Source organism: Mustelus asterias, chromosome 12 (genome assembly GCF_964213995.1).
Source record: "Mustelus asterias chromosome 12, sMusAst1.hap1.1, whole genome shotgun sequence".
Classification (NCBI taxonomy): Eukaryota; Metazoa; Chordata; class Chondrichthyes; order Carcharhiniformes; family Triakidae; genus Mustelus; species Mustelus asterias.
Genome location: NC_135812.1, coordinates 56,736,903 through 56,762,075, shown reverse-complemented (window position 1 = coordinate 56,762,075; position 25,173 = coordinate 56,736,903). Strand labels below are relative to the sequence as shown.

Below are 25,173 nucleotides of genomic sequence, written 5' to 3'. Positions count from 1 at the left end.
GTTGATAAAAGCTTTGAGGCTTATCCATTCCATTCTATTCCATTCCTCTGTACCTCAAAGTGGCAATGTCACTGCTTGGGGAGGTGAAAGAAGCTTCATTAGAGATATTGTAATGATGAGGAGCTTGAGATTTGTACATGTAAACATCAATTGTTTAGTGTTAGTCTTTAACTATTTACAGATCCCAGGTTACTGGCATGCATGGTGACCATGCAGGTAGACTACTTATAGGGTGTTCCCTCTAGACTGTTCTCTCAGTCTTTTACCATGTGACTCTATTCATCATATTGTGGATGGAGCTATTCTCCAGTCTCACCTTAATCCTCGCTCTGCCGAGCACCATTTGATTACAATGGATGCAAGCACATCCTGACTTCAATCCATCTAACATTTGTACATTACACAAATTCACCCAAATCCAATTTACACACTGGTCTACCATTTATTTGGGACTTGTTAAATTCTAGACTATCAAAGCAATCAATACTGTATTTATTTGTGTAAAAGCTGCCTCTCCATATAGGCCACACCCAGAATTCAAAAATTATCCTCAGGAAAAATAAACTTCATAATTTGTACTTTGACTATAATTAGAAAATTGTCTGATTGTTTTGCAATTAAAAAGTGCAGCCAATATTTAAATAATTACAGTAGTTATTTACAATAAATGAAAAATCTAACTGCTCCCATAAGTCAATTTATTATCATTTAAATTTGTGATCGAACATTAAACAAGCCTGACTTAGCATGATTTGAGGGAAGGAAATGTCATACCTTTTTAATGTTGGGCTTAATGCATCGAATGAAAAATGGGTTACACCTGGAAAATGAAAGAAAAATCAGACATAGATGCACTTCACCAGCACTTTCATAAACTCACTACATGGAGAGGACAAAAGGAAATTGTTCACAACAGGGAATTATAAACCTCACTTCCAGGGTTCATGGCTGACACAGAAACAATGGAACTATTCAAGATTTGATTGGAGGAAAAAGGAGATCAAACGACATGGGAATTTGGAAGATAAATGTTATTCACTTCCCTAAGTGGACTGGTTGGGCCTGAATGGCCTGTTTCTGGTGCATAATTTCACATATCATAGAATCATAGAATCTCCACAGTGCAGAAAGAGGCCATTCAGCCCATCAAACCTGCACCGACAACAATCCCATCCAGGCCCTATCCCTGCAACCCACATATTTACCCTGCTAACTCCCCTGGCACTAAGGGTCAATTTACCATAACCAATCCACCTAGCCTACACATCTTTGGACCGTGAGAGGAAACTGGAGCACCCGGAGGAACCCACGGAGACACAGGGAGAATGTGTAAACACGGCACAGAGAAGTACTAGCCAGGTAGTGTTGGTAAATCCCATAATGTATAATGGATACTACACAACCTGGAGAATACCACTCAGTACTCAACAGAACAAAGGTGCATGGATTGTATTCATTAATACATTAAATATAACCATTTAAATATATGTTTATGTTAATATGTATGTCATCACAGGAAGTGGTGCAATATCATGTGATCCAGTTCTCTTGCACAGTCACATATATATGAACATTCAAAATGAGAGCAGGAATTGTCCATTCGGTCCCTCCTGCCTGCTCCACCATTCAATAAGTTCATGGCTGAGCTGTTTGAGTTTTGAATTCCACATTCCCACCTACCCCAATAAACCTTTGATTCCTTTGCCTCAAAAGAATCTGTCCACCTCCACTGCCTTTTGAGGCAGGGAGTTCCAAAGTTGCACAACCCTCAGAGAAAAAGTGAGGAGCAATTTCTTCACCCAGAGGGTGGTGAGCTTGTGGAATTCACTACCATGGAATGCATTTGAGGCCAAAACATTGTATATTCTCAAGATGGATTAGAGACAGCATTTGGGATGAAGGGAATCAAAGGATACGTGGGGGAAGGCGGGATTAGGCCATGAGTTAGACGATCACCCATGATCATTGTAATGTCCTAACTATGTTAGACATTGTGGGATTAAAAGAAAAGATGTGGTTTGCACACATAGAATCAAATAAACAACATCAGATTTATTCCAGGAGCTTTTTCCTGTGCAGAGTACAAACGGAAAGTAAAACAGCAACATGTGCAACATCCTAATGACATCACCATCAAATCAAAGCATCAGCTCTTAAAACAATCTCCAACCACTTAAATATATAACGTCCCTCCCCCTTTACTTCTGTGGTCATGACAACAAATTACGACAATGTCATACACAAGATCACTAATACTCTAGTCACAGTCCTATGCATCATTAATTATTCTACACAATCAACTAAGTATTCTGTATTCACAACACCAAGGACTAAAGAAGTTGGTACTTCTGGAGATGATTCTGATAACTCATTTAGAGATTATAACGACTGGTTAGCAAGGCGTCAGCAAACTATTCATCTTTGGTTTGAACTGTGTAATAATTATGCGCTAACACTTGACCTTCTTGGTGAAATGAGTGTTGTTTTACCCTCACTGCTCATCGAGCAACTTGAAATTGTTGTTGATACTCTACTATCTCTGAGATTTCTGGAAGTAATAACAAATCAAATGTAGTTTTCAGCTTGCCCTTTAAGAGTAATAAAGCAGGTGAAACAAAAACAGAAAATGCTGGAAAATCTCAGCAGGTCTGACAGCGTCTGGACAGAGAATAGAGCCAACATTTCAAGTCTGGATGACCCTTCAATAGAGATGAAGTTGCATGATTAGTATTTCTATAAGATACCAAAAAGCTATTCACATGAAGTGATAATGAACCTTGCTCACGGTGGCACAGTGGTTAGCACTGCTGCCTCACAGTGCCAGGGACCTGGGTTCGATTCCCAGCTTGGGTCATTGTCTGTGCGGAGTCTGCATGTTCTTCCCGTGTCTGCGTGGGTTTCCTCTGGGTGCTCCAGTTTTCCTCCTACAGTCTTAAAGACGTGCTGGCTAGGTACATTTACCCGAACAGGCGCCGGAGTGTGGCAACTGGGGGAATTTCACAGTAACTTCATTGCAGTGTAATGTAAGCCATATTTGCAACTGATAAATAAACTTTTTTTCTCTTGTAGCTTAAAGAGTGTTTCAAGGATTGTATGAATCTTTTAGCTAATCCATTGGTTGACAGGTGATAAGGTACAGATTTTATATGCTGAATACCATTTATTTTGAGATAATCCTCAAACTCTTGTGAAGTAAACTGTGAACCATTATCACTAACTATCTGTTCCAATTGACCAAATGTTCAAAAATTTCATCAGGTTTTTCAACGGTTTGTTTGGATGTAGCAGATCTCATGGTAACAACTCTGGCCACTTTGAGTGTGCATCAGTTATGACTAAGAACATGTAAGCCTCAAATGATCTGGTACCCTAACAATGCTGCACCTGCATACTAGCTTTTTGTGAACATCTAGATCCCTCTGCATATCATTCTCCAATCACTCAGGTGTTGTCCCCTCTGTCTCCTTTAATGGCTGCCGTTGCCTGCGCTCTGTACAGCAGTTAACACATGCAAGCTGAAGCAACAAATCTCCATTAAAGCCCTGTGTTCAATCTCTATGACCGCCCTTCAGCCCTGTTTATATTAATCTAGAAAGAGATCATACAACATGACAGCAGTAGAAGTGAGTCCACAGCATTGACCCAGGAGATGAAAATAACAATTCCAGTCAGAAGCCCGACTTGAGGCGTTACGACTGGATCAGAGCTTTCACATCAGAAGAGCAATGGTTTGAGTTAGGGATTGAGAGTAGAGCCAGCAAGACAAAGCATTGATGCAGACTTAGCTGCAGAGATCAGTGCAGCATTGTGTTTTGGCAAAGATTCTTCCTACCCTTACTGCACTCACATGCAATTAACCAATGCCAGAGCCCCTCCTTGGAGCCTGCAATGCACCAGTACATTTCAGGACATGGCTTTTGTCCAGCTCAGCAGATATTGTGGCTTTCTGCAACTTCTAAAGCAAGGTTTTATCCACAATAGAGTCATAGAGTCATTGAGGGCTACAGCATGGAAACCGGCCCATCAGCCCAACTTGTCCATGCCGCCCTTTCTTTTAAAACCCCTAAGCTAATCCCAATTGCCCGCATTTGGACCATATCCCTCTATACCCATCGTACCCATGTAACTATCTAAATGCTTTTTAAAAGATAAAATTGTACCCGCCTCTACTACTACTTCTGGCAGCTTGTTCCAGACACTCACCACCCTCTGTGTGAAATAAACTGTCCCTCTGGTCACTTTTGTATCTCTCCCCTCTCACCTTAAACCTATGCCCTCTAGTTTTAGACTCCCCTACCTTTGGGAAAAGATATTGACTATCTACCTTGTCTATGCCCCTCATTATTTTATAGACGTCTATAAGGTCACCCTTCAGCCTCCTATGCTCCAGAGAAAAAAGTCCCAGTCTATCCAGCCTCTCCTTATAACTCAAACCATCAAGTCCCGGTAGCATCCTAGTAAATCTTTTCTGCACTCATTCTAGTTTAATAATATCCTTTCTATAATAGGGTGACCAGAATTGCACACAGTATTCCAAGTGTGGCCTTACCAATGTCTTGTACAACTTCAACAAGATGTCCCAACTCCTGTATTCAATGTTCTGACCGATGAAACCAAGCATGCCAAATGCCTTCTTCACCACTCTGTCCACCTGTGACTCCACTTTCAAGGAGCTATGAACATGTATCCCTAGATCTCTTTGTTCTGTAACTCTCCCCAACGCCCTACCATTAACTGAGTAAGTCCTGTCCTGGTTCAATCTACCAAAATGCATCACCTCACATTTGTCTAAATTAAACTCCATCAGCCATTCGTCAGCCCACTGGTCCAATTGAACAAGATTCCGTTGCAATTGGAGATAACTTTCTTCACTGTCCACTATGCCACCAATCTTGGTGTCATCTGCAAACTTACTAACCATGCCCCCTATATTCTCATCCAAATCATTAATATAAATGACGAATAGGAGTGGGCCCAGCACTGATCCCTGAGGCACACCGCTGGTCACAGGCCTCCAGTTTGAAAAACAACTCTCTACAACCACCCTCTGGCTTCTGTCAAGAAGCCAATTTTGTATCCATTTAGATACCTCACCCTGGATCCCGTGAGATTTAACTTTATGCAACAACATACCACGTGGTACCTTGTCAAAGGCCTTGCTAAAGTCCATGTAGACAACATCAACTGCACTGCCCTCATCTACCTTCTTGGTTACCCCTTCAAAAGACTCAATTAAATTTGTGAGACATGGCATGAAACACAAGGGGAGAAAAGAGCAGAAGGCTTAGGCAACACTTGGAGTATTGTGTACAGTTTTGGTCACCCTGTTATAGGAAAGACATTGATAAACTGGAAAGAGTGCAAAGAAGATTTACGAGGACTGGTGGGCCTGAGTTATAGGGAAAGGTTGGCCAGGCTAGGGCTTCATTCCTTGGAACATAGGAGAATGAGGGGTGACCTTATTGAGATGTATAAAATCATGAGGGGCACAGATAGGGTGAACACAAATAGTCTTTTTCCCAAGGAAGGGGAATTGAAAACTAGAGGGTGCGGGTTTAAGGTGAGAGGGGAAAGATTAAAAGGGACCTGAGGGGCAACTTCTTCACGCAGAGGGTGGTGCGGATATGGAATGAGCTGCCAGAAAAAGTGGTTGAGGCAGATTCAATAGCAACATTAATAAAGCATTTGGATAAGTACATGGATGGGAAAGGATTAGAGGGATATGGGCCAAACATGGGCAATTGGGACTAGCTGGGAGGGCACCCTGGTCGGCATGGAATGGTTGGGCTGAAGGGCTTGTTTCCATGCTGTACTGCTTTATGATTCTATAACAGCAGCCTAGGTATCCACAGGTGGACTGCACAACATCTGAGGCCCCAGGTGAATTCAAACTACTTAAGCAGAGGAATAACCAAACTTTGTAAACCACAGGGTTTTGGACGCAGAGAAGCAGGTTATAAAAATTAGGATTACCACAGGAAACAAAGGTCTGTGTAGAATCAATACCTCTGCTTTATCTTCTCCTGAACAGAAGGATCCTTCAAAACTACGGGTAGCATTAAAAAATGAGCTGTGAATGAAAGTCTTTTTCAGATTTACTTCCCCCATCGCTGAGCAATATAGACAGAGAGTCAGCTAGAGCCTAGATGACTTTGTGAACCAATGCAGACAGAAAGTCCACAAGTGTGACTTCTCTGGTGCTGACCCTCAGGATGAATTATGGAGTTGGTTATGGCCTCCAGTGTTGCTGAGGTGTTCCAGAAATATCTCCTGGAGAAGCCAAAGGGACACTGCGTGTAGGGCAAATGCAGGTACAAAACCATTTGGCTTGCAAACCTTAGGATCCGAGCCCAGAGGTACAATATCCCAGGCACCCTGGGAAAATAAAGAGTGCAGTAACTGCCCACACATCGTGTCGATGCCCTGCACACGTAGAGAGGTAAAAAGCCCATGGGCTTCGAGGGCACAGGGCCAAACTTTGCAGAAGACCCAGCTGCAGAAACAAAGGGAGAAGCCAGAGCATGCAGCGCTCAAACTGCACAAGTAGGACATCCAGGAGCAAAGAGAGGTGAGATACTTTCAGGCATCACCAGAAATATAGACACAGCCATGAAATAAGGGAAGGTCTGATCAAAATAGATGAAGTAGGTCCATGTGAAGCTACAACAGTTGAACAGCTATTTCACTCAATCACCCTTGTGGAACAGCTCCATTCCATTAAGAAAAAGGAAGTCTTTGTAACACTTCAGATTGTCTGACTCAGTAAGGATGGACAGCTTCAACTGAAAAGCTTCAAAGTTTAAAGTTTATTTATTAATGACACGAGTAGGCTTACATTAATACTGCAATGGAGTTACTGTGAAAATCCCCTAGTCACCACACTCTGGCGCCTGCTCGAGTGAAGATTGAAACAGGTGCAAGAGCCAGAACTCTTCTTTATACCATGAAGCTAGAAATTGTGATCCAACCCACAAGTATAAAGTTTATGGCCTAAAATGGCATAACAATAAAGTACCCACATTCCCTAGACCAGAAATGTTGGTCCAAAGAGTCAACATGGTCAGCTCAGGTGTTCTACATGCGGATATACCAGGACTAGCAGTAACAGGGCTGCTGGCGCACAATGATTTCAACATGGTCACCATCCACAAGCTTACCTATTCCGAGGATCACAGCAGGAGCTTTCGATTCATCCTGCTCTGCCCAAGACCGCAAGGAACTACAAAAGGTAGTGAATGTAGCCAATCCATCACGCAAACCAGCCTCCCATCCATTGACTCTGTCTACATTTCCTGCTGCCTCGGCAAAGCAACCAACATAATTAAGGACCCCGTGCACCCTGGACATTCTCTCTTCCACCTTCTTCCGTCGGGAAAAAGATACAAAAGTCTGAGGTCACGTACCAACCAACTCAAGAACAGCTTCTTCCCTGCTGCTGTCAGACTTTTGAATGGACTTACCTTGCGTTAAGTTGATCTTTCTCTACACCCTAGCTATGACTGTAACACTACATTCTGCACTCTCTCATTTCCTTCTCTATGAATGGTATGTTCTGTCTGTATAGCGCGCAAAAAACAATACTTTTCACTATATGTTAATACATGTGACAATAATAAATCAAATCAAATCAAATCAAAATCAGACCAGTCTGACACAGTTGGGATGCAGTCTACACCTTAAAGAAGGTCAACGCCATGAAAATGCAGTGTGCACATTCGAGAGAGGCTGAGGATAGAACTGGATGGAATGAAAAATCAAAATGACCATTCAACAAGTGCAATATCAGACGGACTGATGCAGTTCCATCACTATCATAATGGAGGACAGTTCAGAGTGCGGCTAGACCTGAGGAAGCTAAACAATGCCTCAAAGAAATATTACCAATGCTACAGGAGTTCAACCCAATATTTACTGGAGTAAAACACTTTTCCAAATTAGATGAAAAAATCAGATATTAGTCTGTACACTTGCCAAGAGAGTCACAAGAACTAACAGCGCCTAGAATTCTTTTTGGCCAATACTGCTTCCTACCATTTGGGCTGTCGTTAATCAGGATATGTTTCAGCAGCATATGGACCAGATAACAGAACGAGTCCTGGGGTGTGTGTGCGTTGCAGATGACATCACTGTAGTTAGACATGTGGAAGAGGAACAAGACAGGAACCTATGTTTGTTCATGGAAACCGCCAGACACAAAGGTTTGGTTTTCAACAGTGGATCAAAGACATCCAGTCAATGCTGCCACTACAGGACAAAGACAATGTCCAAAAGTGTCGAGGTCAATTCAACTTCCTTGCTGAACGGAGGTGCCCTCTCTGAGAAGCTAAGAAAATTACTGAGACAGACACCTCATTCCAATGGCAGGGTGATCACCAACACTTCATGGGAATAGCTGTCAGCCAAGTCATGTTTTCAATACTTGATGCGCGATATTACTCACGAGGCTTGAGATGCTCAAGGAAATAAAGGCTTTTATTTACTATTACAACGAAGCTACCATATATAGTACACGATCCCAGACTGAGGGGTCCCAGACAGAGCAGTGACCTTTATACCTCTCCTAGGAGGCGGAGCCCGACTGGGATGTACCATAATAACTATAATACAGGTAGAACAGCCCAACCCTAACCCCAACAGTAACAAGTAGAACAACCCAACCCTAACCCCAACAGCAACATATATACATACCTGTAGTACTGGCCAGACCCTGGCTCAGTACTACCTAGTGGGAACCAACGATGGTTCACCACATTCACCCCTCCTTTGAAGACAAAGGCCGGCGGGGTACAAAAAAACACAGAATAATTTGTCATCAGTTTATAAGTTCAGACGGTCAGGGGGACCGCACCGTCGTTGTGACCTCCTCAACACCGGTGATGACACCGGAGTAGGCACTCGTGGTGGCGTTCTCCCCAAGGCGATGTCCAACGGTTCCTCTACAGTCTCACGGGCCAGTTGACCCCAAGGTGATGATAATCTGTTGAGTTCCGACACGCCTTGAAGTGGCGACCATCTCCTGGACTCAGGCAAGCTGTACACGGGAGTAAAAGGGTTAAGTGATGGTTCCGATGCTGCCCGCGCCGTGTCAGGAGGGGAAACAATAGTTGGGGGATCTCTAACAGGAGGTATGGGAGCGACATGGGTTTCTAAGTCCCCTGCTGGCACCAGGTCTCGAATTGAGACCGTGTCCTCTCGCCCGTCAGGGTATGCCATATAGGCATACTGAGGGTTGGCGCGGAGGAGATGGACCTGTTCGACCAAAGGGTCGGACTTGCGGGCCCTAACATGTCGCCGCAGAAGGACAGGTCCTGGGTACGTCAACCAAGACGGTAATGAGGTCCCAGAGGAAGACTTCCGAGGGAATGAAAACAGCCTCTCATGGGGAGTAGCGTTGGTTGCCGTACACAGGAGTGAGCGTATGGAATGGAGCGCATCAGGGAGCACCTCTTGCCAACGGGAGACTGGAAGGCTTTTTGACTTCAACGCCAGTAAGACAGCCTTCCAGACTGTAGCATTCTCACGTTCCACCTGTCCGTTACCCCTAGGGTTGTAGCTCGTGGTTCTACTAGAGGCAATCCCGTATGAGAGCAGGTATTGCCTCAAGTCATCGCTCATGAACGACGAGCCCCTATCGCTGTGAATGTAGCAGGGGTACCCGAACAGGGTGAAAAGATCACAAAATGCCTTGATAACCGTGGCAGCGGATGTATCGGAGCAGGGAATAACAAAAGGGAATCTCGAGTACTCATCAATGATGTTGAGGAAGTACACATTCCGATCTGTCGAGGGAAGGGGGCCCTTAAAGTCCACACTCAGCCTTTCGAAGGGACGAGTGGCCTTGACGAGTTGTGCCCTGTCAGGTCGGTAAAAGTGCGGTTTGCATTCCGTGCATACCTGACAGCTTCTCGTTATGGACCTGACATCCTCCACCGAGTAGGGTAGATTGCGGGCTTTTACGAAGTGGTAGAGCCGAGTGACCCCTGGATGGCAGAGGTCATTGTGGAGAGCCTGCAAACGGTCCTCCTGTATACTGGCGCATGTTCCACACGACAGGGCATCCGAGGGCTCGTTGAGTTTCCCTGGACGATACATGATGTCGTAATTATAGGTGGAGAGTTCGATTCTCCACCTCAAGATCTTGTCGTTCTTGATCTTGCCCCGTAACGTGTTATTGAACATGAACGCCACGGACCGCTGGTCCGTGATCAGGGTGAACCGTTTTCCCGCCAAGTAATGGCGCCAATGCCTGACGGCCTCCACAATGGCCTGGGCCTCCTTTTCCACCGCTGAATGTCGAATTTCGGGGCCTTGGAGGGTGCGAGAAAAAAAGGCGACGGGCCTGCCCGCCTGGTTAAGTGTGGCGGCCAGGGCAAAATCAGATGCACCACTCTCCACCTGAAAGGGGATGGACTCATCAACAGCGTGCATCGTGGCTTTCGCAATGTCGGCTTTTAGTTTATCAAAGGCCATTCGAGCCTCTGGTGCTAGGGGAAAAGAGGTAGACTTAATGAGCGGACGGTCTTTGTCCGCGTAATTGGGAACCCACTGTGCGTAGTAAGAGAAGAAGCCTAAGCATCTTCTCAGTGCTTTTGCGCTAGTGGGCAGGGGAAGTTCAAGGAGGGGACGCATATGGTCTGGATCAAGGCCAATGACCCCGTTTTCCACCACGTATCCGAGGATGGCTAAGCGGCGCGTACGAAATACACACTTCTCCCTGTTGTAGGTCAGATTCAGGCGAGATGCAGTGCGTAGGAACTTAAGGAGATTGGTATCGTGGTCCTGCTGGTCATGGCCGCAGATGGTGACGTTATCCAGGTACGGGAAGGTAGCCCGCAGTCCGTTATGGTCCACTATTCGGTCCATAGCACGCTGGAAGACCGAGACCCCATTGGTGACACCAAAAGGTACCCTAAGAAAGTGATATAAGCGACCATCCGCCTCAAAAGCTGTGTATTGTCGGTCCTCTGGGCGAATGGGGAGTTGGTGGCAGGCAGACTTTAGGTCGATGGTGGAGAACACCCGGTACTGCGCAATCTGGTTGACCATGTCAGATATGCGCGGGAGGGGATACGCATCCAGCTGCGTGTATCTATTAATGGTCTGACTATAGTCAATGACCATCCGGGGTTTGTTCCCACTCTTGACCAGCACGACCTGCGCGCTCCATGGACGAGCGCTAGATTGTATGATCCCTTCCTTGAGGAGCCGCTGAACTTCAGATCTAATGAAGATCCGATCCTCAGCGCTGTAACGCCTACTCTTAGTCGCGATGGGCTTGCAGCCTGGCACAAGATTCTGGAACAGGGAGGGTGTGGTAATCTTCAGCGTCGAGAGGCTACAGGTGGGGCGCGTTGGGCAATTTGGAAGCTGCTGTTCTCCCACTGAAAGCGGAGGGAGTGGCCCACCGTACTGTAGGGTTACACTCTTCAAGTGGACCATGAAATTTAGTCCGAGGAGTATTGGCGCGCAAAGGTGCGGTAACACCAGGAGCTTGAAGCTCTCGTAAACCGTGCCCTGCACCATTAAATTTACCACGCAACTCCCTAGCACGGTGACAGACCGGGACCTTGATGCCATCGAAATCGTCTGCTTGACAGGTTGGACCTGGAGGCCACACCGCTTCACAGCGTCTGGGTGAATAAAACTCTCAGTGCTCCCGCTGTCAAACAGACAATAAATCAAGCGTTTGTTTACCTGAATGTCCATCATAGACTTGTCGAGTCTGTGAGGCTTGGCCTGGTCCAGGATGATCGACGCCACCGTTGGTTCGTGAGCGCCACTGCAGGCAGCTGAGATAGATGAAGATGACCCCTGCTGGTCGTTCGCGGTCAGTGCCGACCAACATGGCTGCTCCCATAGGTCGCACGTGGGTGATGGCGCCAAAATCAGCGACCCCTGGTGGTCGCGCGTCTCTTGCGACTCCGTCGTCTGTAATGGCGGCGTCCTGGCCTCGCACGTGGACGAAACCCTCGACGATGCCGACGACGAAGAACCGGGCTCCGGGGAGTTGCAGGCCGCACTGCTGTTCCTGGAAGTAAGTTTGGATCGGCATACCTTCGAATAGTGCCCCTTCTTACCGCAGGCGGAGCACAACACCGCTTTAGCGGGACATCGCTGCCAAGTGTGCTTCGCTCCCCCACAGAAGTAACACCGCGGGCCGCCTGGAGCTGCTGCCGTCGTCAGGCCCGAGTGTGGGCACGCCATCACGCAGCTTTTCAGACCCGAGGGACGAGGAGGGATCAGCGACTGCTCCTGCCACGCTGTCTCCACGTGGTCTTCGGGATATAACGCTAGGCTTTTGGAGGCCGTCTCCAACGTATCCGCTGGTTCTATCGACTTAGTGAGATCAAGATTACCTTGCTCCAACAGTCTGAGTCGGATATAAGATGATCCGATTCCCGCCACAAACGCATCTTGAGCGAGGTCATTCATGTTCTGGTCTGCCGACACTGCTTTGCAGTTACAGCCCCTGGCTAGCTGTAGGAGCTCGCACGCGTACTGTTCCGTCGTTTCGCCGGGCTGCCGTCGTCGAGTGGCTAAGAGGTATCAAGCATGCATCTCGTTTGGCGGTTTAATGTAACGCTTCTTAAGAAGCTCGAGGGCCCCTTTGTCGTCGGTGGCCGCACGGATCGCGAGATATACGGCGTCGCTTACCCTCGCGTGGAGGACCCGGAGTCTGTCGTCTTCTGTGGTGACCGCTGCGGAGGCTGCAAGGTAGTCCTCAAAACATTTCAACCAGTGGTCGAAGGTGTTAGAGGCGCCCGCCGCACGTGGATCCAGTGTAAGACGTTCGGGTTTTAACATTTACTCCATACTCTCTGTATCGTTTTCCTTTTTTTTAAACGACGAGAGTTTAATTAATAGTAAATAAAATTGATGCGCGATATTACTCACGAGGCTTGAGATGCTCAAGGAAATAAAGGCTTTTATTTACTATTACAACGAAGCTACCATATATAGTACACGATCCCAGACTGAGGGGTCCCAGACAGAGCAGTGACCTTTATACCTCTCCCAGGAGGCGGAGCCCGACTGGGATGTACCATAATAACTATAATACAGGTAGAACAGCCCAACCCTAACCCCAACAGTAACATGTAGAACAACCCAACCCTAACCCCAACAGCAACATATATACAGACTCGTAGTACTGGCCAGACCCTGGCTCAGTACTACCTAGTGGGAACCAACGATGGTTCACCATAATACTATGACAGTAGGAAGGCAACAACGTTCAAATTGGATACATTGCAGGAAGGTCTCAGTGCATTTCTTCTCCAATGTGATAAGCCTGTTGCATGTGGTTCAAAAAGAATGTCGCCTGTATAAGCAAATTATTCCAATATCAAAGAGGGACCTCTCGCTCGTCTTTGGAATCACCAGAAACTACACATACTTACTCGGGAAGAGTTAATAGTCAAAACAGATCAGAAGCTGCTGGAGATAAAGCGCTCATGAATTCACCGCCTCAACTCCAGAGATTACTCAGGGCTATAACTATGATATCAGACACAGACCTGGCAGTCTGACTGTCCTACCAACACTCAAAATAAACTGAGAAGGTTTGATATATAAGACTTGACATTCAGCTGGAGGAGGTCTGCAGGCTTGGAGGGTTTGCATAACGTAGTTCTCATGTGCAACAGTCAGAACAAGAGAGAGGAGCTCCAGACGGAGACTTCCCAGGACCCCAGAGTTCTGTGGTTGGTTATTAAGCGTTATCCTGAGAACTTCCAGGAGATCTCCATGGATCTGTGAACATATCGGAACAGCTTAAAACAGGGACTTGGTGGACGACATGGGGTTGTTATTTAAAAGAAGATGGATGTTGTCATTGTGTAATTGCTAGTTTGTTAATGATACATTTATGCTAATATTCATTTACCACAGAAAGCAATACAATCACCTGATTCAGTTCTCTTTCAGTCAGTTCATTGAATCATAGAATCCCTACAGTGCAGAAGGAGGCCATTTGGCCCATTGAGCCTGCACCGACAACAATCCCACCCAGGGCCTATCCCCATAATCCTGGGTATTTACCCTGCTAATTCCCCCTGTCACTAAGGGTCAATTTAGCATGGTCAATCCACCTGACTCGCACATCTTTAGAGTGACAGGGGAAACCGGAGCACCCAGAGGAAACCCACGCAGACATGGGCAGAATGTGCAGATTCCAAACAGACAGTGACCAAAGGCCGGAATTGAACCCAGGTCCCTGGCGATGTGAGGCAGCAGTGCTAACCACTGTGCCACTGTGCCAATAAAGTTATCAGAAGTCTCCATTAAACTCTGTGTACAACCTTGATGCTTGTCCTTCAGGTACATTTGCATTAATCTAGGAAGAAATATTGCAACAGAGACTCTGTCCCAGAGCTTGTAGAGGTTGAATTTGATGATTTTGTTCAGCAGGAACTGTCCCTGAGATCATGTACACATTCACTCCCAGGACATTTCTACTGGCCACTAAGCAACTCAAGCACCCTCTAATGGACACACAGTAACTAGAACTTCATTTCCAGAAAAATAATAGTGTGAAGAAATAAGGAAATGTAATTGTCGGATTTTGTACAGCCCAGAGTGAAGAATACCAAAGCGCTAGTAAACGAGCTTCTGTCTTTTTATAATTATTATGTGAAAATATACAGGTGATTCACTGATCCTGAACTTCAACAAGGCGAGCGTGCTCGGGTCAGATTTAGGCCAATGGCACAATATTCACACAAGTTCTTTGGTCATGAAATCATGGGATGAATGAATTTACCCTTTCCAACACACCCAGGACAAGTACAGGATGGGGATAGATACAGGGTAAAGCTCTCTCTACACGGTCCCCATCAAACACTCCCAGAAAAGGTACAGCACGGGGTTAGATACAGAGTAAAGCTCTCTCTACATGGTCCCCATCAAACACTCCCAGGACAGGTACAGCACGGGGTTAGATACAGAGTAAAGCTCCCTCTGCACTGTCCCCATCAAACACTCCCAGTGTTAGTTTTACTGCTCCTACTGTGACTCAGCAAATGTCCTAAGACATTTAGAAGAAGCATTATCAAATAAATTTTCACACCAAGCCAACTAGGGAGATATTAAGTCCAACAACCGGAAGTTTGGTCAAGAGTTAGTTTTTACTGAGGGTGTTAATGCAGGAGAGAGAGAGAGAGAGTCAGAGTGGTTTAAGGAGGGAATTCCAGAGCTTAGGACCCAGCAACTGAAAGCACAGTCACTAATGGTGAATTGATTAAAATCAGAAATGTTCAAGAGGCTCCAGAGTTGGAGGGATACAGCGATCTCAGAGAGTTGAGAGGCTGGAGGAGGTTGCAGAAATACAGAGGGGTGAGGTCAGAGGGCAATTTGAAACTGCAGTGAACACCATCATGGTGAGCAAGCACAGAGGCAGGAGGTGAATGGGACCTAGAACACAGGCGGTGGTGACGGAGCTTTGGATGAGCGTAGTGTGTGTAGAATGGAAGATGGGAGAGCAGCCAGGAGCATGTTGGAATAGTCAAGATCGCAAAATCATGAATGAGGGTTTCAGCAGCACCTGAGCTGGGGTAGCGGTGAAGTCAGGTGATGTTACAGCACTCTAAATTGGCTGTCTTAATGATGATGTGGAGATGCCGGCGTTGGACTGGGGTAAACACAGTAAGAGTTTTAACAACACCAGGTTAAAGTCCAACAGGTTTATTTGGTAACAAATACCATTAGCTTTCGGAGCGCTGCTCCTTCGTCAGATGGAGTGGAAATCTGCTCTCAAACAGGGCACAGAGACACAAAATCAAGTTACAGAATACTGATTAGAAAGTATTCTGGTTGTCGCAAGCTGTCTGATAATTTACTGACAGTGAATGAGTCGAAAGATATGCCGGTGAGGTCGAGCTGGGTTTTGTCCGTGTACATGTGGGAACTGAAGTATTTTCAGATGAGATTGCCGAGGGGCAGCATACAGATGGGAAATAGGAGATGACAAAGAACAAAGAACAGTACAGCACAGGAACAGACCCTTCGGCCCTCCAAGCCTGCGCCGATCATGATACCTGCCTAAACTAAAACCGTATGCACTTACGGAGTCCGTATTCTTCCATTGCCACACTATCACAGAATCACAGAATCCCTACAGTGCAGAAGGAGGCCATTTGGTCCATCAAGTCTGCACCGACCACAATCCCACCCAGGCCCTAATCCTGTAACCCCACATATTTACCCTGTTAATGCCCTGATACTAGGGTCAATTGAGCATGGCCAATCAACCTAACCCACACATCTTTGGACTATTCATGTATTTGTCTAGTTGCCTCTTAAATGCCGCTATCGTATCTGCTCCCACCACCTTCCCGGGCAGCGCGTTCCAGACATTCCCCACCCTCTGTATAAAAATCTTGCCTCATACATCTCCTCTAAACTTTTCCCTACGCATCTTAAACCTATGTTCCCTATTACTTGACCTTTCTACCCTAGGAAAGAGCATCTGACTATCCACTCTGTCCATGCCACTCATAATCTTGTAGACTTCTATCAGGTCGCCTCTCAACCTCCGTCGTTCCAGTGAAAACAAACCGAGTTTATCCAACCTCTCCGTATAGTTAATACCCTCCAGACCAGGCAACGTCCTGGCAAACCTCTTCTGTACCCTCTCCAAAGCATCCACATCCTTCTGATATTGTACACAATATTCTAAATGAGACCTAACGAAGGTTCTGTACAGCTACAGCATAGAACATAGAACATAGAACATTACAGCGCAGTACAGGCCCTTTGGCCCTCGATGTTGCGCCGACCTGTGAAACGAATCTAAAACCCATCTAACCTACACTATTCCAATATCATCCATATGTTTATCCAGTGACCCTTTAAATGCCCTTAATGTTGACGAATCCACTACTGTTGCAGGCAGGGCATTCCACGCCCTTACTACTCTCCGAGTAAAGAACCTACCTCTGACATCTGTCCTATATCTATCATCCCTCAATTTAAAGCTATGTCCCCTCGTGCTAGCCATCACCATCCGAGGAAAAAGGCTCATACTGTCCACCCTATCTAATCCTCTGATCATCTTGTATGCCTCTATTAAGTCACCTCTTAACCTTCTTCTCTCTAACAAAAATAGCCTCAAGTCACTCAGCCTTTCCTCATAAGACCTTCCCACCAAACCAGGCAATGTCCTGGTAAATCTCCTCTGCACCCTTTCCAATGCTTCCACATCCTTCCTATAATGCGGCGACCAGAACTGTACGCAATACTCCAAGTGCGGCCGCACCAGAGTTTCGTACAGCTGCAACATGACATCATGGTTCCGAAACTCAATCCCTCTACCAATAAAAGCTAACACACTGTACGCCTTCTTAACAACCCTATCAACCTCGGTGCCAACTTTCAGGGATCTATGCACATGGACACCGAGATCTCTCTGCTCATCCACACTACCAAGTATCTTACCATTAGCCCAGTACTCTGTATTCCTGTTACTCCTTCCAAAGTGAATCACCTCACACTTTTCCGCATTAACATGACCTGCCAATTTTTATACTCAATGCCCCGACCGATGAAGGCAAGCATGCCATGTGCCTTCTTGACTACCTTATCCACCTGCGTTGCCACTTTCAGTGATCAGTGGACATGTACGCCCAGACGTCTCCACCTGTCAATACTCTTAAGGGTTCTACCATTGACTGTATAATTCCCACATGCTTACATTACGTGTTTATATACATGCATTAAAGAAATGATTATTGCTTCATTGCTGTCATTATGAGTGTGTGCATCACAGAGCACACTGGTTAATTTCCACCTCACGCGATCAGCTGGAAGAATCAGGAAGTTTAACGAGAAACAGGGTCTATTCCAGTTGGCAGCTAAATCTGAACCGTCTGAATTCCAGAATGTTCTCTTTCCCCCAGGCTATTGGGTTTGAACTATTTCTCTTCTGGGAACATCTTCAGGTCTGCTGGAATGCAATGTGCACTGCCTGACTTGTGTTTGGCTTCTGATTACCTTTTTTTTCCATTTGAAAGCAATATAACTTTTTTTTTCAATTTTCTGGCTGCTGTGGTAGTTTTTTGGCTGGTGGATGAAGACTTTGGCGGAACATGTTATGTGGTAGAATCCTGAGCCTGTTGATGTTTGAAGGTGGTGACCGGTCAGTCTTGCATAGAATAGAATCTTACAGCACCAACTGAGGCCATTTGCCCCTTTGTCCCCATGTTGGCTCATTGCAAGAGCTCTCCCATCAGTCTCTGTCCTCCCTGCATCCCCCTTCTAATATTCATGCGACACTCTCCTTTTCAATAATTACTCCAATTCCCTTTAAAAGTTAATATTGAATTATCCACTGCCCATTCAAGCAGCGCCTTCCAGATCTGTGTAAAAAAGTAGTTTCTCATCTCCCTCCCTGGTTCTTTTCAATCTGTGTCCCTCTGGTTACCAACACTCCTGCCACTTTCTCCTTATCTGCTCTATCGAAACCACTAATAGAGCCATAGAATCCCTGCAGTGCAGAAAGAGGCCATCCGGCCCATCGAGCCTGCACCAACTCTTCAAAAAGCATCGCACCCAGGCCCACCCCTCTGAACTACCCCTGTAACCCCGTACATTTACAATGGCCAATCCACCTAACCCACACATCTTTAGCGTCATAGAGGTTGTGATTTATATAAACGATCTGGAAGAAGGTGTAACTGGGGTAATCAGTAAGTTTGCGGATGACACGAAAATGGCTGGACTTGCAGATAGTGAGGAACATTGTCAGCGGCTACAGAAGGATATGGTTAGGCTGGAAATTTGGGCAAAGAAATGGCAGATGGAATTCAATCCAGATAAATGCGAAGTGATGCATTTTGGTAGAACTAACGTAGGGGGGAGCTATACGATAAATGGCAGAACCATAAAGGGTGTAGATACGCAGAGGGACCTGGGTGTGCAAGTCCACAGATCCTTGAAGGTGACGGCACAGGTGGAAAAGGTAGTGAAGAAGACATATGGCATGCTTGCCTTTATAGGATGGGGCATAGAGTATAAAAGTTGGGGTCTGATGTTGCGGTTGTATAGAACGTTGGTTCGGCTGCATTTGGAATACTGCGCCCAGTTCTGGTCGCCACACTACCAGAAGGACGTGGAGGCTTTAGAGAGAGTGCAGAGGAGGTTTACCAGGATGTTGCCTGGTATGGAAGGGCTTAGTTATGAGGAGAGATTGGGTAAACTGGGGTTGTTCTCACTGGAAAGACGGAGGATGAGGGGGTGACCTAATAGAGGTGTATAAAATTATGAAAGGCATAGATAGGGTGAACGGTGGGAAGTTTTTTCCCAGGTCGGTGGTGACGTTCACGAGGGGTCATAGGTTCAAGGTGAGGGGGGGGGAGGTTTAACACGGATATCAGAAGGACGTATTTTACACAGGGTGGTGGGGGCCTGGAATGCGCTGCCAGGCAAGGTGGTGGAGGCGGACACACTGGGAACGTTTAAGACTTATCTAGATAGCCACATGAATGGAGTGGGAATGGAGAGATACAAAAGAATGGTCTAGTTTGGACCAGGGAGAGGCGCGGGCTTGGAGGGCCGAAGGGCCTGTTCCTGTGCTGTATTGTTCTTTGTTTACAGCATGGAAACAGGCCCTTCGGCCCAACTTGTCCATGCTGCCCTTTTTTTTAAACCCCTAAGCTAATCCCAATTGCCCGCATTCGGCCCATATCCCTCTATACACATCGTACCCATGTAACTATCTAAATGCTTTTTAAAAGACAAAATTGTACCCGCCTCTACTACTACCTCAGACAGCTTGTTCCAGACGCTCAACAACCTCTGTGTGAAATAAACTGTTCCTCTGGACACTTTTGTATCTTTCCCCTCTCACCTTAAACCTATGACCTCTAGTTTTAGACTCCCCTACCTTTGGGAAAAGATATTGACTATCTAGCTGATCTATCCCCCTCATTATTTTATAGACCTCTATAAGATCACCCCTCAGCCTCCTATGCTGCAGAGAAAAAAGTCCCGGTCTATCCAGCCTCTCCTTATAACTCAAACCATCAAGTCCCGGTAGCATCCTAGTAAATCTTTTCTGTACTCTTTCTAGTTTAATAATATCCTTTCTATAATAGGGTGACCAGAACTGCACACAGTATTCCAAGTGTGGCCTTACCAATGTCTTGTACAACTTCAACAAGATGTCCCAACTCCTGTATTCAATGTTCTGACTGATGAAACCAAGCATGCCGAATGCCTTCTTCACCACTCTGTCCACCTGTGACTCCACTTTCAAGGAGCTATGAACATGTACCCCTAGATCTCTTCATTCTGTAACTCTCCCCAATGCCCTACCATTAACTGAGTAAGTCCTGTCCTGGTTCAATCTACCAAAATGCATCATCTCGCATTTGTCTAAATTCAACTCCATCTGCCATTTATCAGCCCACTGGCCCAATTGATCAAGATCCCGTTGCAATCGGAGATAATGTTCTTCACTGTCCACTATGCCATCAATCTTGGTGTCATCTGCAAACTTACTAACCATGCCCCCTATATTCTCATCCAAATCATTAATATAAATGACAAATAACAGTGGACCCAGCACTGATCCCTGTGGTCACAGGCCTCTAGTTTGAAAAATAACTCTCTACAACCACCCTCTGGCTTCTGTCAAGAAGCCAATTTTGTACCCATTTAGATACCTCACCCTGAATCCCGTGAGATTTAACCTTATGCAACAACCTACCATGCGGTACCTTGTCAAATGTTTAAATTAAAGTTTATTTATTAGTTACAAGTAGGCCTACATTAACACTGCAATAAAGCCACTGTGAAAATCCCCCAGTCGCCACACTTTGGCACCTGCTGGGGCACACCGAGGGAGAACCCAGCACGGCCAATGCACCCAGGCAGCACTTCCCCCGGACCGTAGGAGGAAACCGGAGCACCCGGAGGAAACCCATGCAGACACGGGGAGAATGTGCAAACTCTGCAAACCTTTAGAAACGACCGTGGATATATTCTTGAGGGACTCCAGTGGTAACACTATAGGAGAAGAAAGAGAAGCCATTGCAGGAAATTCTCCAGCTCTGATTAGGTAAGTAAGAATGGAAACAAGCAAGGACAATACAACACAGATTCAAAGTAAAGCTGCACTGTCCTATAGCCTGTGATCAAAGCTTCATGTCTCTCCAAGATTACTATTTCCACCAACTTTACAATGTGAATGTGCAATGATGATTGCTGTTAATGTGTGTCTCTTAATGCTGTATAAAATTGGTGTTGATATTCATATTGAATTATATCGATTACAGCATGTAACCATTCTGCCTATCACTTTGTATTCACACTTATCCTTTCTTTAGTCTGTTTATGTGATGAGAATGCTGTTGAGGAGGCCAACATTGCTCGAGAAGTTGGGGAGCTACCTTCTTGAATCGCTACAGTCCATCTGGTGTAGGTCAACCTGGAGTGCTGTGAGAGAGAGAATCCTAAGATTGTGACCCAGTGACGGGGAAGGAATGAATGATGATATATTTTCAAGTCAGGATGGTAAGTGACTTGGAGTGGAACCTCCAGGTGGGGATGTTCCAGGTATTTGCTGCTCTTGTCCTTCCAGATGGTAGTGGTCGTGGGTTTGGAAGATGCTGTAAACGGAGCCTTGGTGAGTTCCTGCAGTGCATGTTGTAGATAGTACACACGGCTACCACTGTGTGTCGGTGGCAGAGGGAGTGAATGATTCAAGTTGTGGACAGGTTGCAAGTCAAGCTCTGTCCTGGATGATATCAAATTTCTTGAGTTTTATTGGAATTGAATTCACCCAGGCAAGTGGAGAGTATTCCATCACACTCCTTACTTGTGAATTGTAGATGGTGGACAGGCTTTGGGGAGTCAGGCTGTAAGTTACTCACCACAGGATTCCTAGCCTTTGACCTACTCTTGTAGCCACAGTATTTATATCGCTAGTCCAGTTCAGTTTCTGGTCAATGGTAACCACCAGGCTGTTGATGGGGGTGGGGTTCAGTGATGGTAATGCCATTGAATGTTAAGGGTAGATCTTTGGAAAAGATCATTGCCTGACACTTGTGAATGTTACTTGCCACTTATCAGCCTAGTCTGAATGTTGTTAGTTACATTGTCCCACCCTTTCATAATTTTAAAATCCGCTATCGAGTCAAAGTTCAGTTCTGATGGAAACAGCCCACTTGAAATCTTCACGCGGCTCTTTCACACACACTGCTCATTACATTTCAATCTCATTTGAAGGGAAGTGATGCTGTAATGGGAACACAGTCTTTGGTGTCTCAGCAGTGGTTACTCACCTTTTCAGTCTGGTGATGAGATCTGAGAGGCTCTGCTGAAATTTGGTAGCCACAGTTGGCGACTGGTATCGATGACTGCGATAGTTTGGGCCGATCCTTTTCTGCTGATAGAGGTTCTCCTGCGCTTTCTTAAACAAATCCGCAATCATCTGCAGCAGGACATTAAGGTCAATGTCCAGATACTCTAGTGGCACGAAGATTAAATTCATTCTGGTACTACATAGGTAGCTACAGAGATTATTCCAAAATTTTTACTTTGAACTAATCGAAGGAGAGATAGCCAAGGAGATGTTGGACTGAGTGGGATATGGCCTGTTAATGGTGGCAAGCAGTGTTACAAAGACTAACCATTAACGTTTTGTATGACGTTCTTCAATGATACTTGGGTTTTGTCTTAAACTGAAGAAAAGGTGAATGACATAAAAACATGGTAAATGTCTACTGTTCTTTAGTGAGTTCCTCAAGGCAAATTAACAAGCTGATTTCAATGTTTAAAATGTGTTTCATTCAACCTGTCTGCACTCTGTGATAGGGTTGACGCTATCCCCTCCAATTCTCTCCAATACTGTCTAGCTGAGTGGCACTACATTCACCTGGTTCCATTCTTATCCAACTAATTGAAGCCAGAGAATTACCAGCAATGGCTTCTCTTCCTGCTCCTGTGGCTTCCCCCAACTTATATGTCCCCTGAGCACCCTTGGAATACACCCCCCCCCCCTACTTCTCATCCATGTGCTGCCCTCAGTGATAACATTCACAGTTATTAGATTCTACATGTACACTGAAGGTATCCAGCTCTAACTCATCACACCCTCTCTCCACTCCTCCACAATTGTCTAACTGCTTATCGAATACTGGATGGTCAGAGATTACCCCCCCCCATTAGATATAGAAGATTTTTTGCCTTTGTTTCCGACCATATATCCAGAGATTAACTTCTGACTACAAATCCATGCTATCACTATTTCCATTTCTGTAATATCGGATAACCCCCCTTTCTAACCCCCCCCCCCCTCCACTTCACCTCATTGACCACTGAAACCCTTATTTATACTTTTTTTACCCCTAGACTTGACAATTCCAAGCTCCAGCCTTTGTACTTTCAATCCTTCTAAACTTGTCATCCAAATCTCTGTTGTTCATATCGTAACTCAGATTAGGTCTCATTCAGTCATCACCCCGATGCTTTTGAATCAATGCTGATGCCCGGTTAAACAATGTCTTGATTTTAAGTTCTCATCCTTGTTTTCAAATCCCTCCATAGCCTGGCCCCTCCCTTTCTCTATAACCTCTTCCCACTCCACAATCCTCTACATATCTGTGCTCCTCTAATTTTGAACTCCGTGATTTTAGTTGCTCCAACAGTAACTACTTCAGCTGCTGGAGCCCAAGTTCATTCACTTTCTCAACCTTTCTACCTCTTTCTCCTACTTTAAGATGCTTCTTAAACAGTTTTCCATCTTCCCAAATATCTTGTTACATGTCTCTGTGCCAAGTTGTGTTTGATAACCTGGAGAGATTTTAATGTGATAAAAGCAGAACATAAAAACAAATTGCTGTAGGATGAACAATAGTGACACCAGCTGTGCTGGAAACCTCTTCAGGTTCCTGCAAGACAAAGTGTCTCATCATTAACAAGGACTGGAAAGATCCACTCACCACCTTACTCCTGTCAGGATAAATCACCAGAGTCTTTTTTTTTGTCACTTACCTTATTCCTGCTGCGTATGAAGAGTTCCATCACTTCCATTCGGAGTTGGTCATGGTTTTTATCGAGGAATTTATGAACCTATGTGAAAGAAATCACCTGCTTAATTCTCGCAAAAAACCACAAATGAACGTTTTGCAATTCAGTTGTTGTATAAACCAGTCAGAGTGTTGGAGGAATGTTGGTGATCAGAGTCAGAGTAAATGGTCAAAGAAACTTTAGTTAGATAAAAATGAAGTGCAGTTTTCACCACCGTGGGGTAGAATTGATTGATTTCTGAATTCTGGTGTGAACCTGTGAAGGCAAGGGGCACAGAGCCGAAACCAGTGGGCAAGAGGACCACACAACATCGGTCCTCTTTGTGATTAGGAGTCCACTGGGTTTTGGGAGTAATTGTACCCCAAAAGGCACATGGCCAGTGCTGACAAGGGTAAGGTTTGGCAGCTGGAGAAGAGGTTATAGTAAGTCTGGAACGTGGAGAGGGAGAAGATCAGGATAAAGGGATGAGTGGTGGCTGGCAGCAACCTCTAATAGCAATATAGAGCCATGTTACATATCGACCGGTAACGAGAGAAAAGTAATGAAGTGTCACGCTAATGGATTGTAGGGAAACATGATGTGGATTTATTAAGAAGGTGTTGTTTATTCCAGGCCTAAGGTGGAAGAGCCACATAAGTCTACAAATCTCTCAGCTTCCATCACTACAGATCACATGATGGTAAATGTGTAATTAAATTCCCAGCACGAGGAGAACCGGAAGATATGAAGTTGGTTGTATTTAGTGATGCTTCACATGCCGATCTACCAGATGGACATTTGAGTGGTGCCAGTTTCATAATATTCCCGGTAGGTAAGGAAGGAAAATGTTGCCCCTTGGCCTGGGAAGTAAAGAAAAGATAAAGGGTAGTCAAAAGCACATTGGCGGCTGAAACCCTAGTGTTAGTGGAAGCGTTGGATATGGGAATATATTTGTCAGGCACATTAACAGAATTATTTTTTATGGGCACATCGGGTAAGAAAGTACCAATTGAGTGTTATGTGGACAATCGGTCTTTATGGGACAATGTTTACACTAGCAAAAAGTGTAGCGGAAAAAAGATTAAGAATTGATTCGGCCAGCATTAAGCAAATGCTGGAAAACAAGGAAGTTTCCAAACTTAACTGGGTCGGTGCTAATCTACAAGT

At 45.4% G+C, this 25,173-nt stretch overlaps 1 protein-coding gene across 1 annotated transcript in view; it reads right to left on the bottom strand.

Moving 5' to 3' along the window:
- myo15b (myosin XVB) overlaps positions 1-25,173 on the bottom strand; it is a 520,694-nt gene that overhangs the window by 331,981 nt on the left and 163,540 nt on the right. Inside the window, exons 21-23 of the mRNA XM_078226038.1 lie at positions 23,992-24,069; positions 22,281-22,429; positions 775-820 (exon numbers count right to left, since the gene is read on the bottom strand). Coding sequence (XP_078082164.1) covers positions 775-820; positions 22,281-22,429; positions 23,992-24,069 — 273 coding nt within the window. The remainder of the gene's footprint in view (positions 1-774; positions 821-22,280; positions 22,430-23,991; positions 24,070-25,173) is intronic.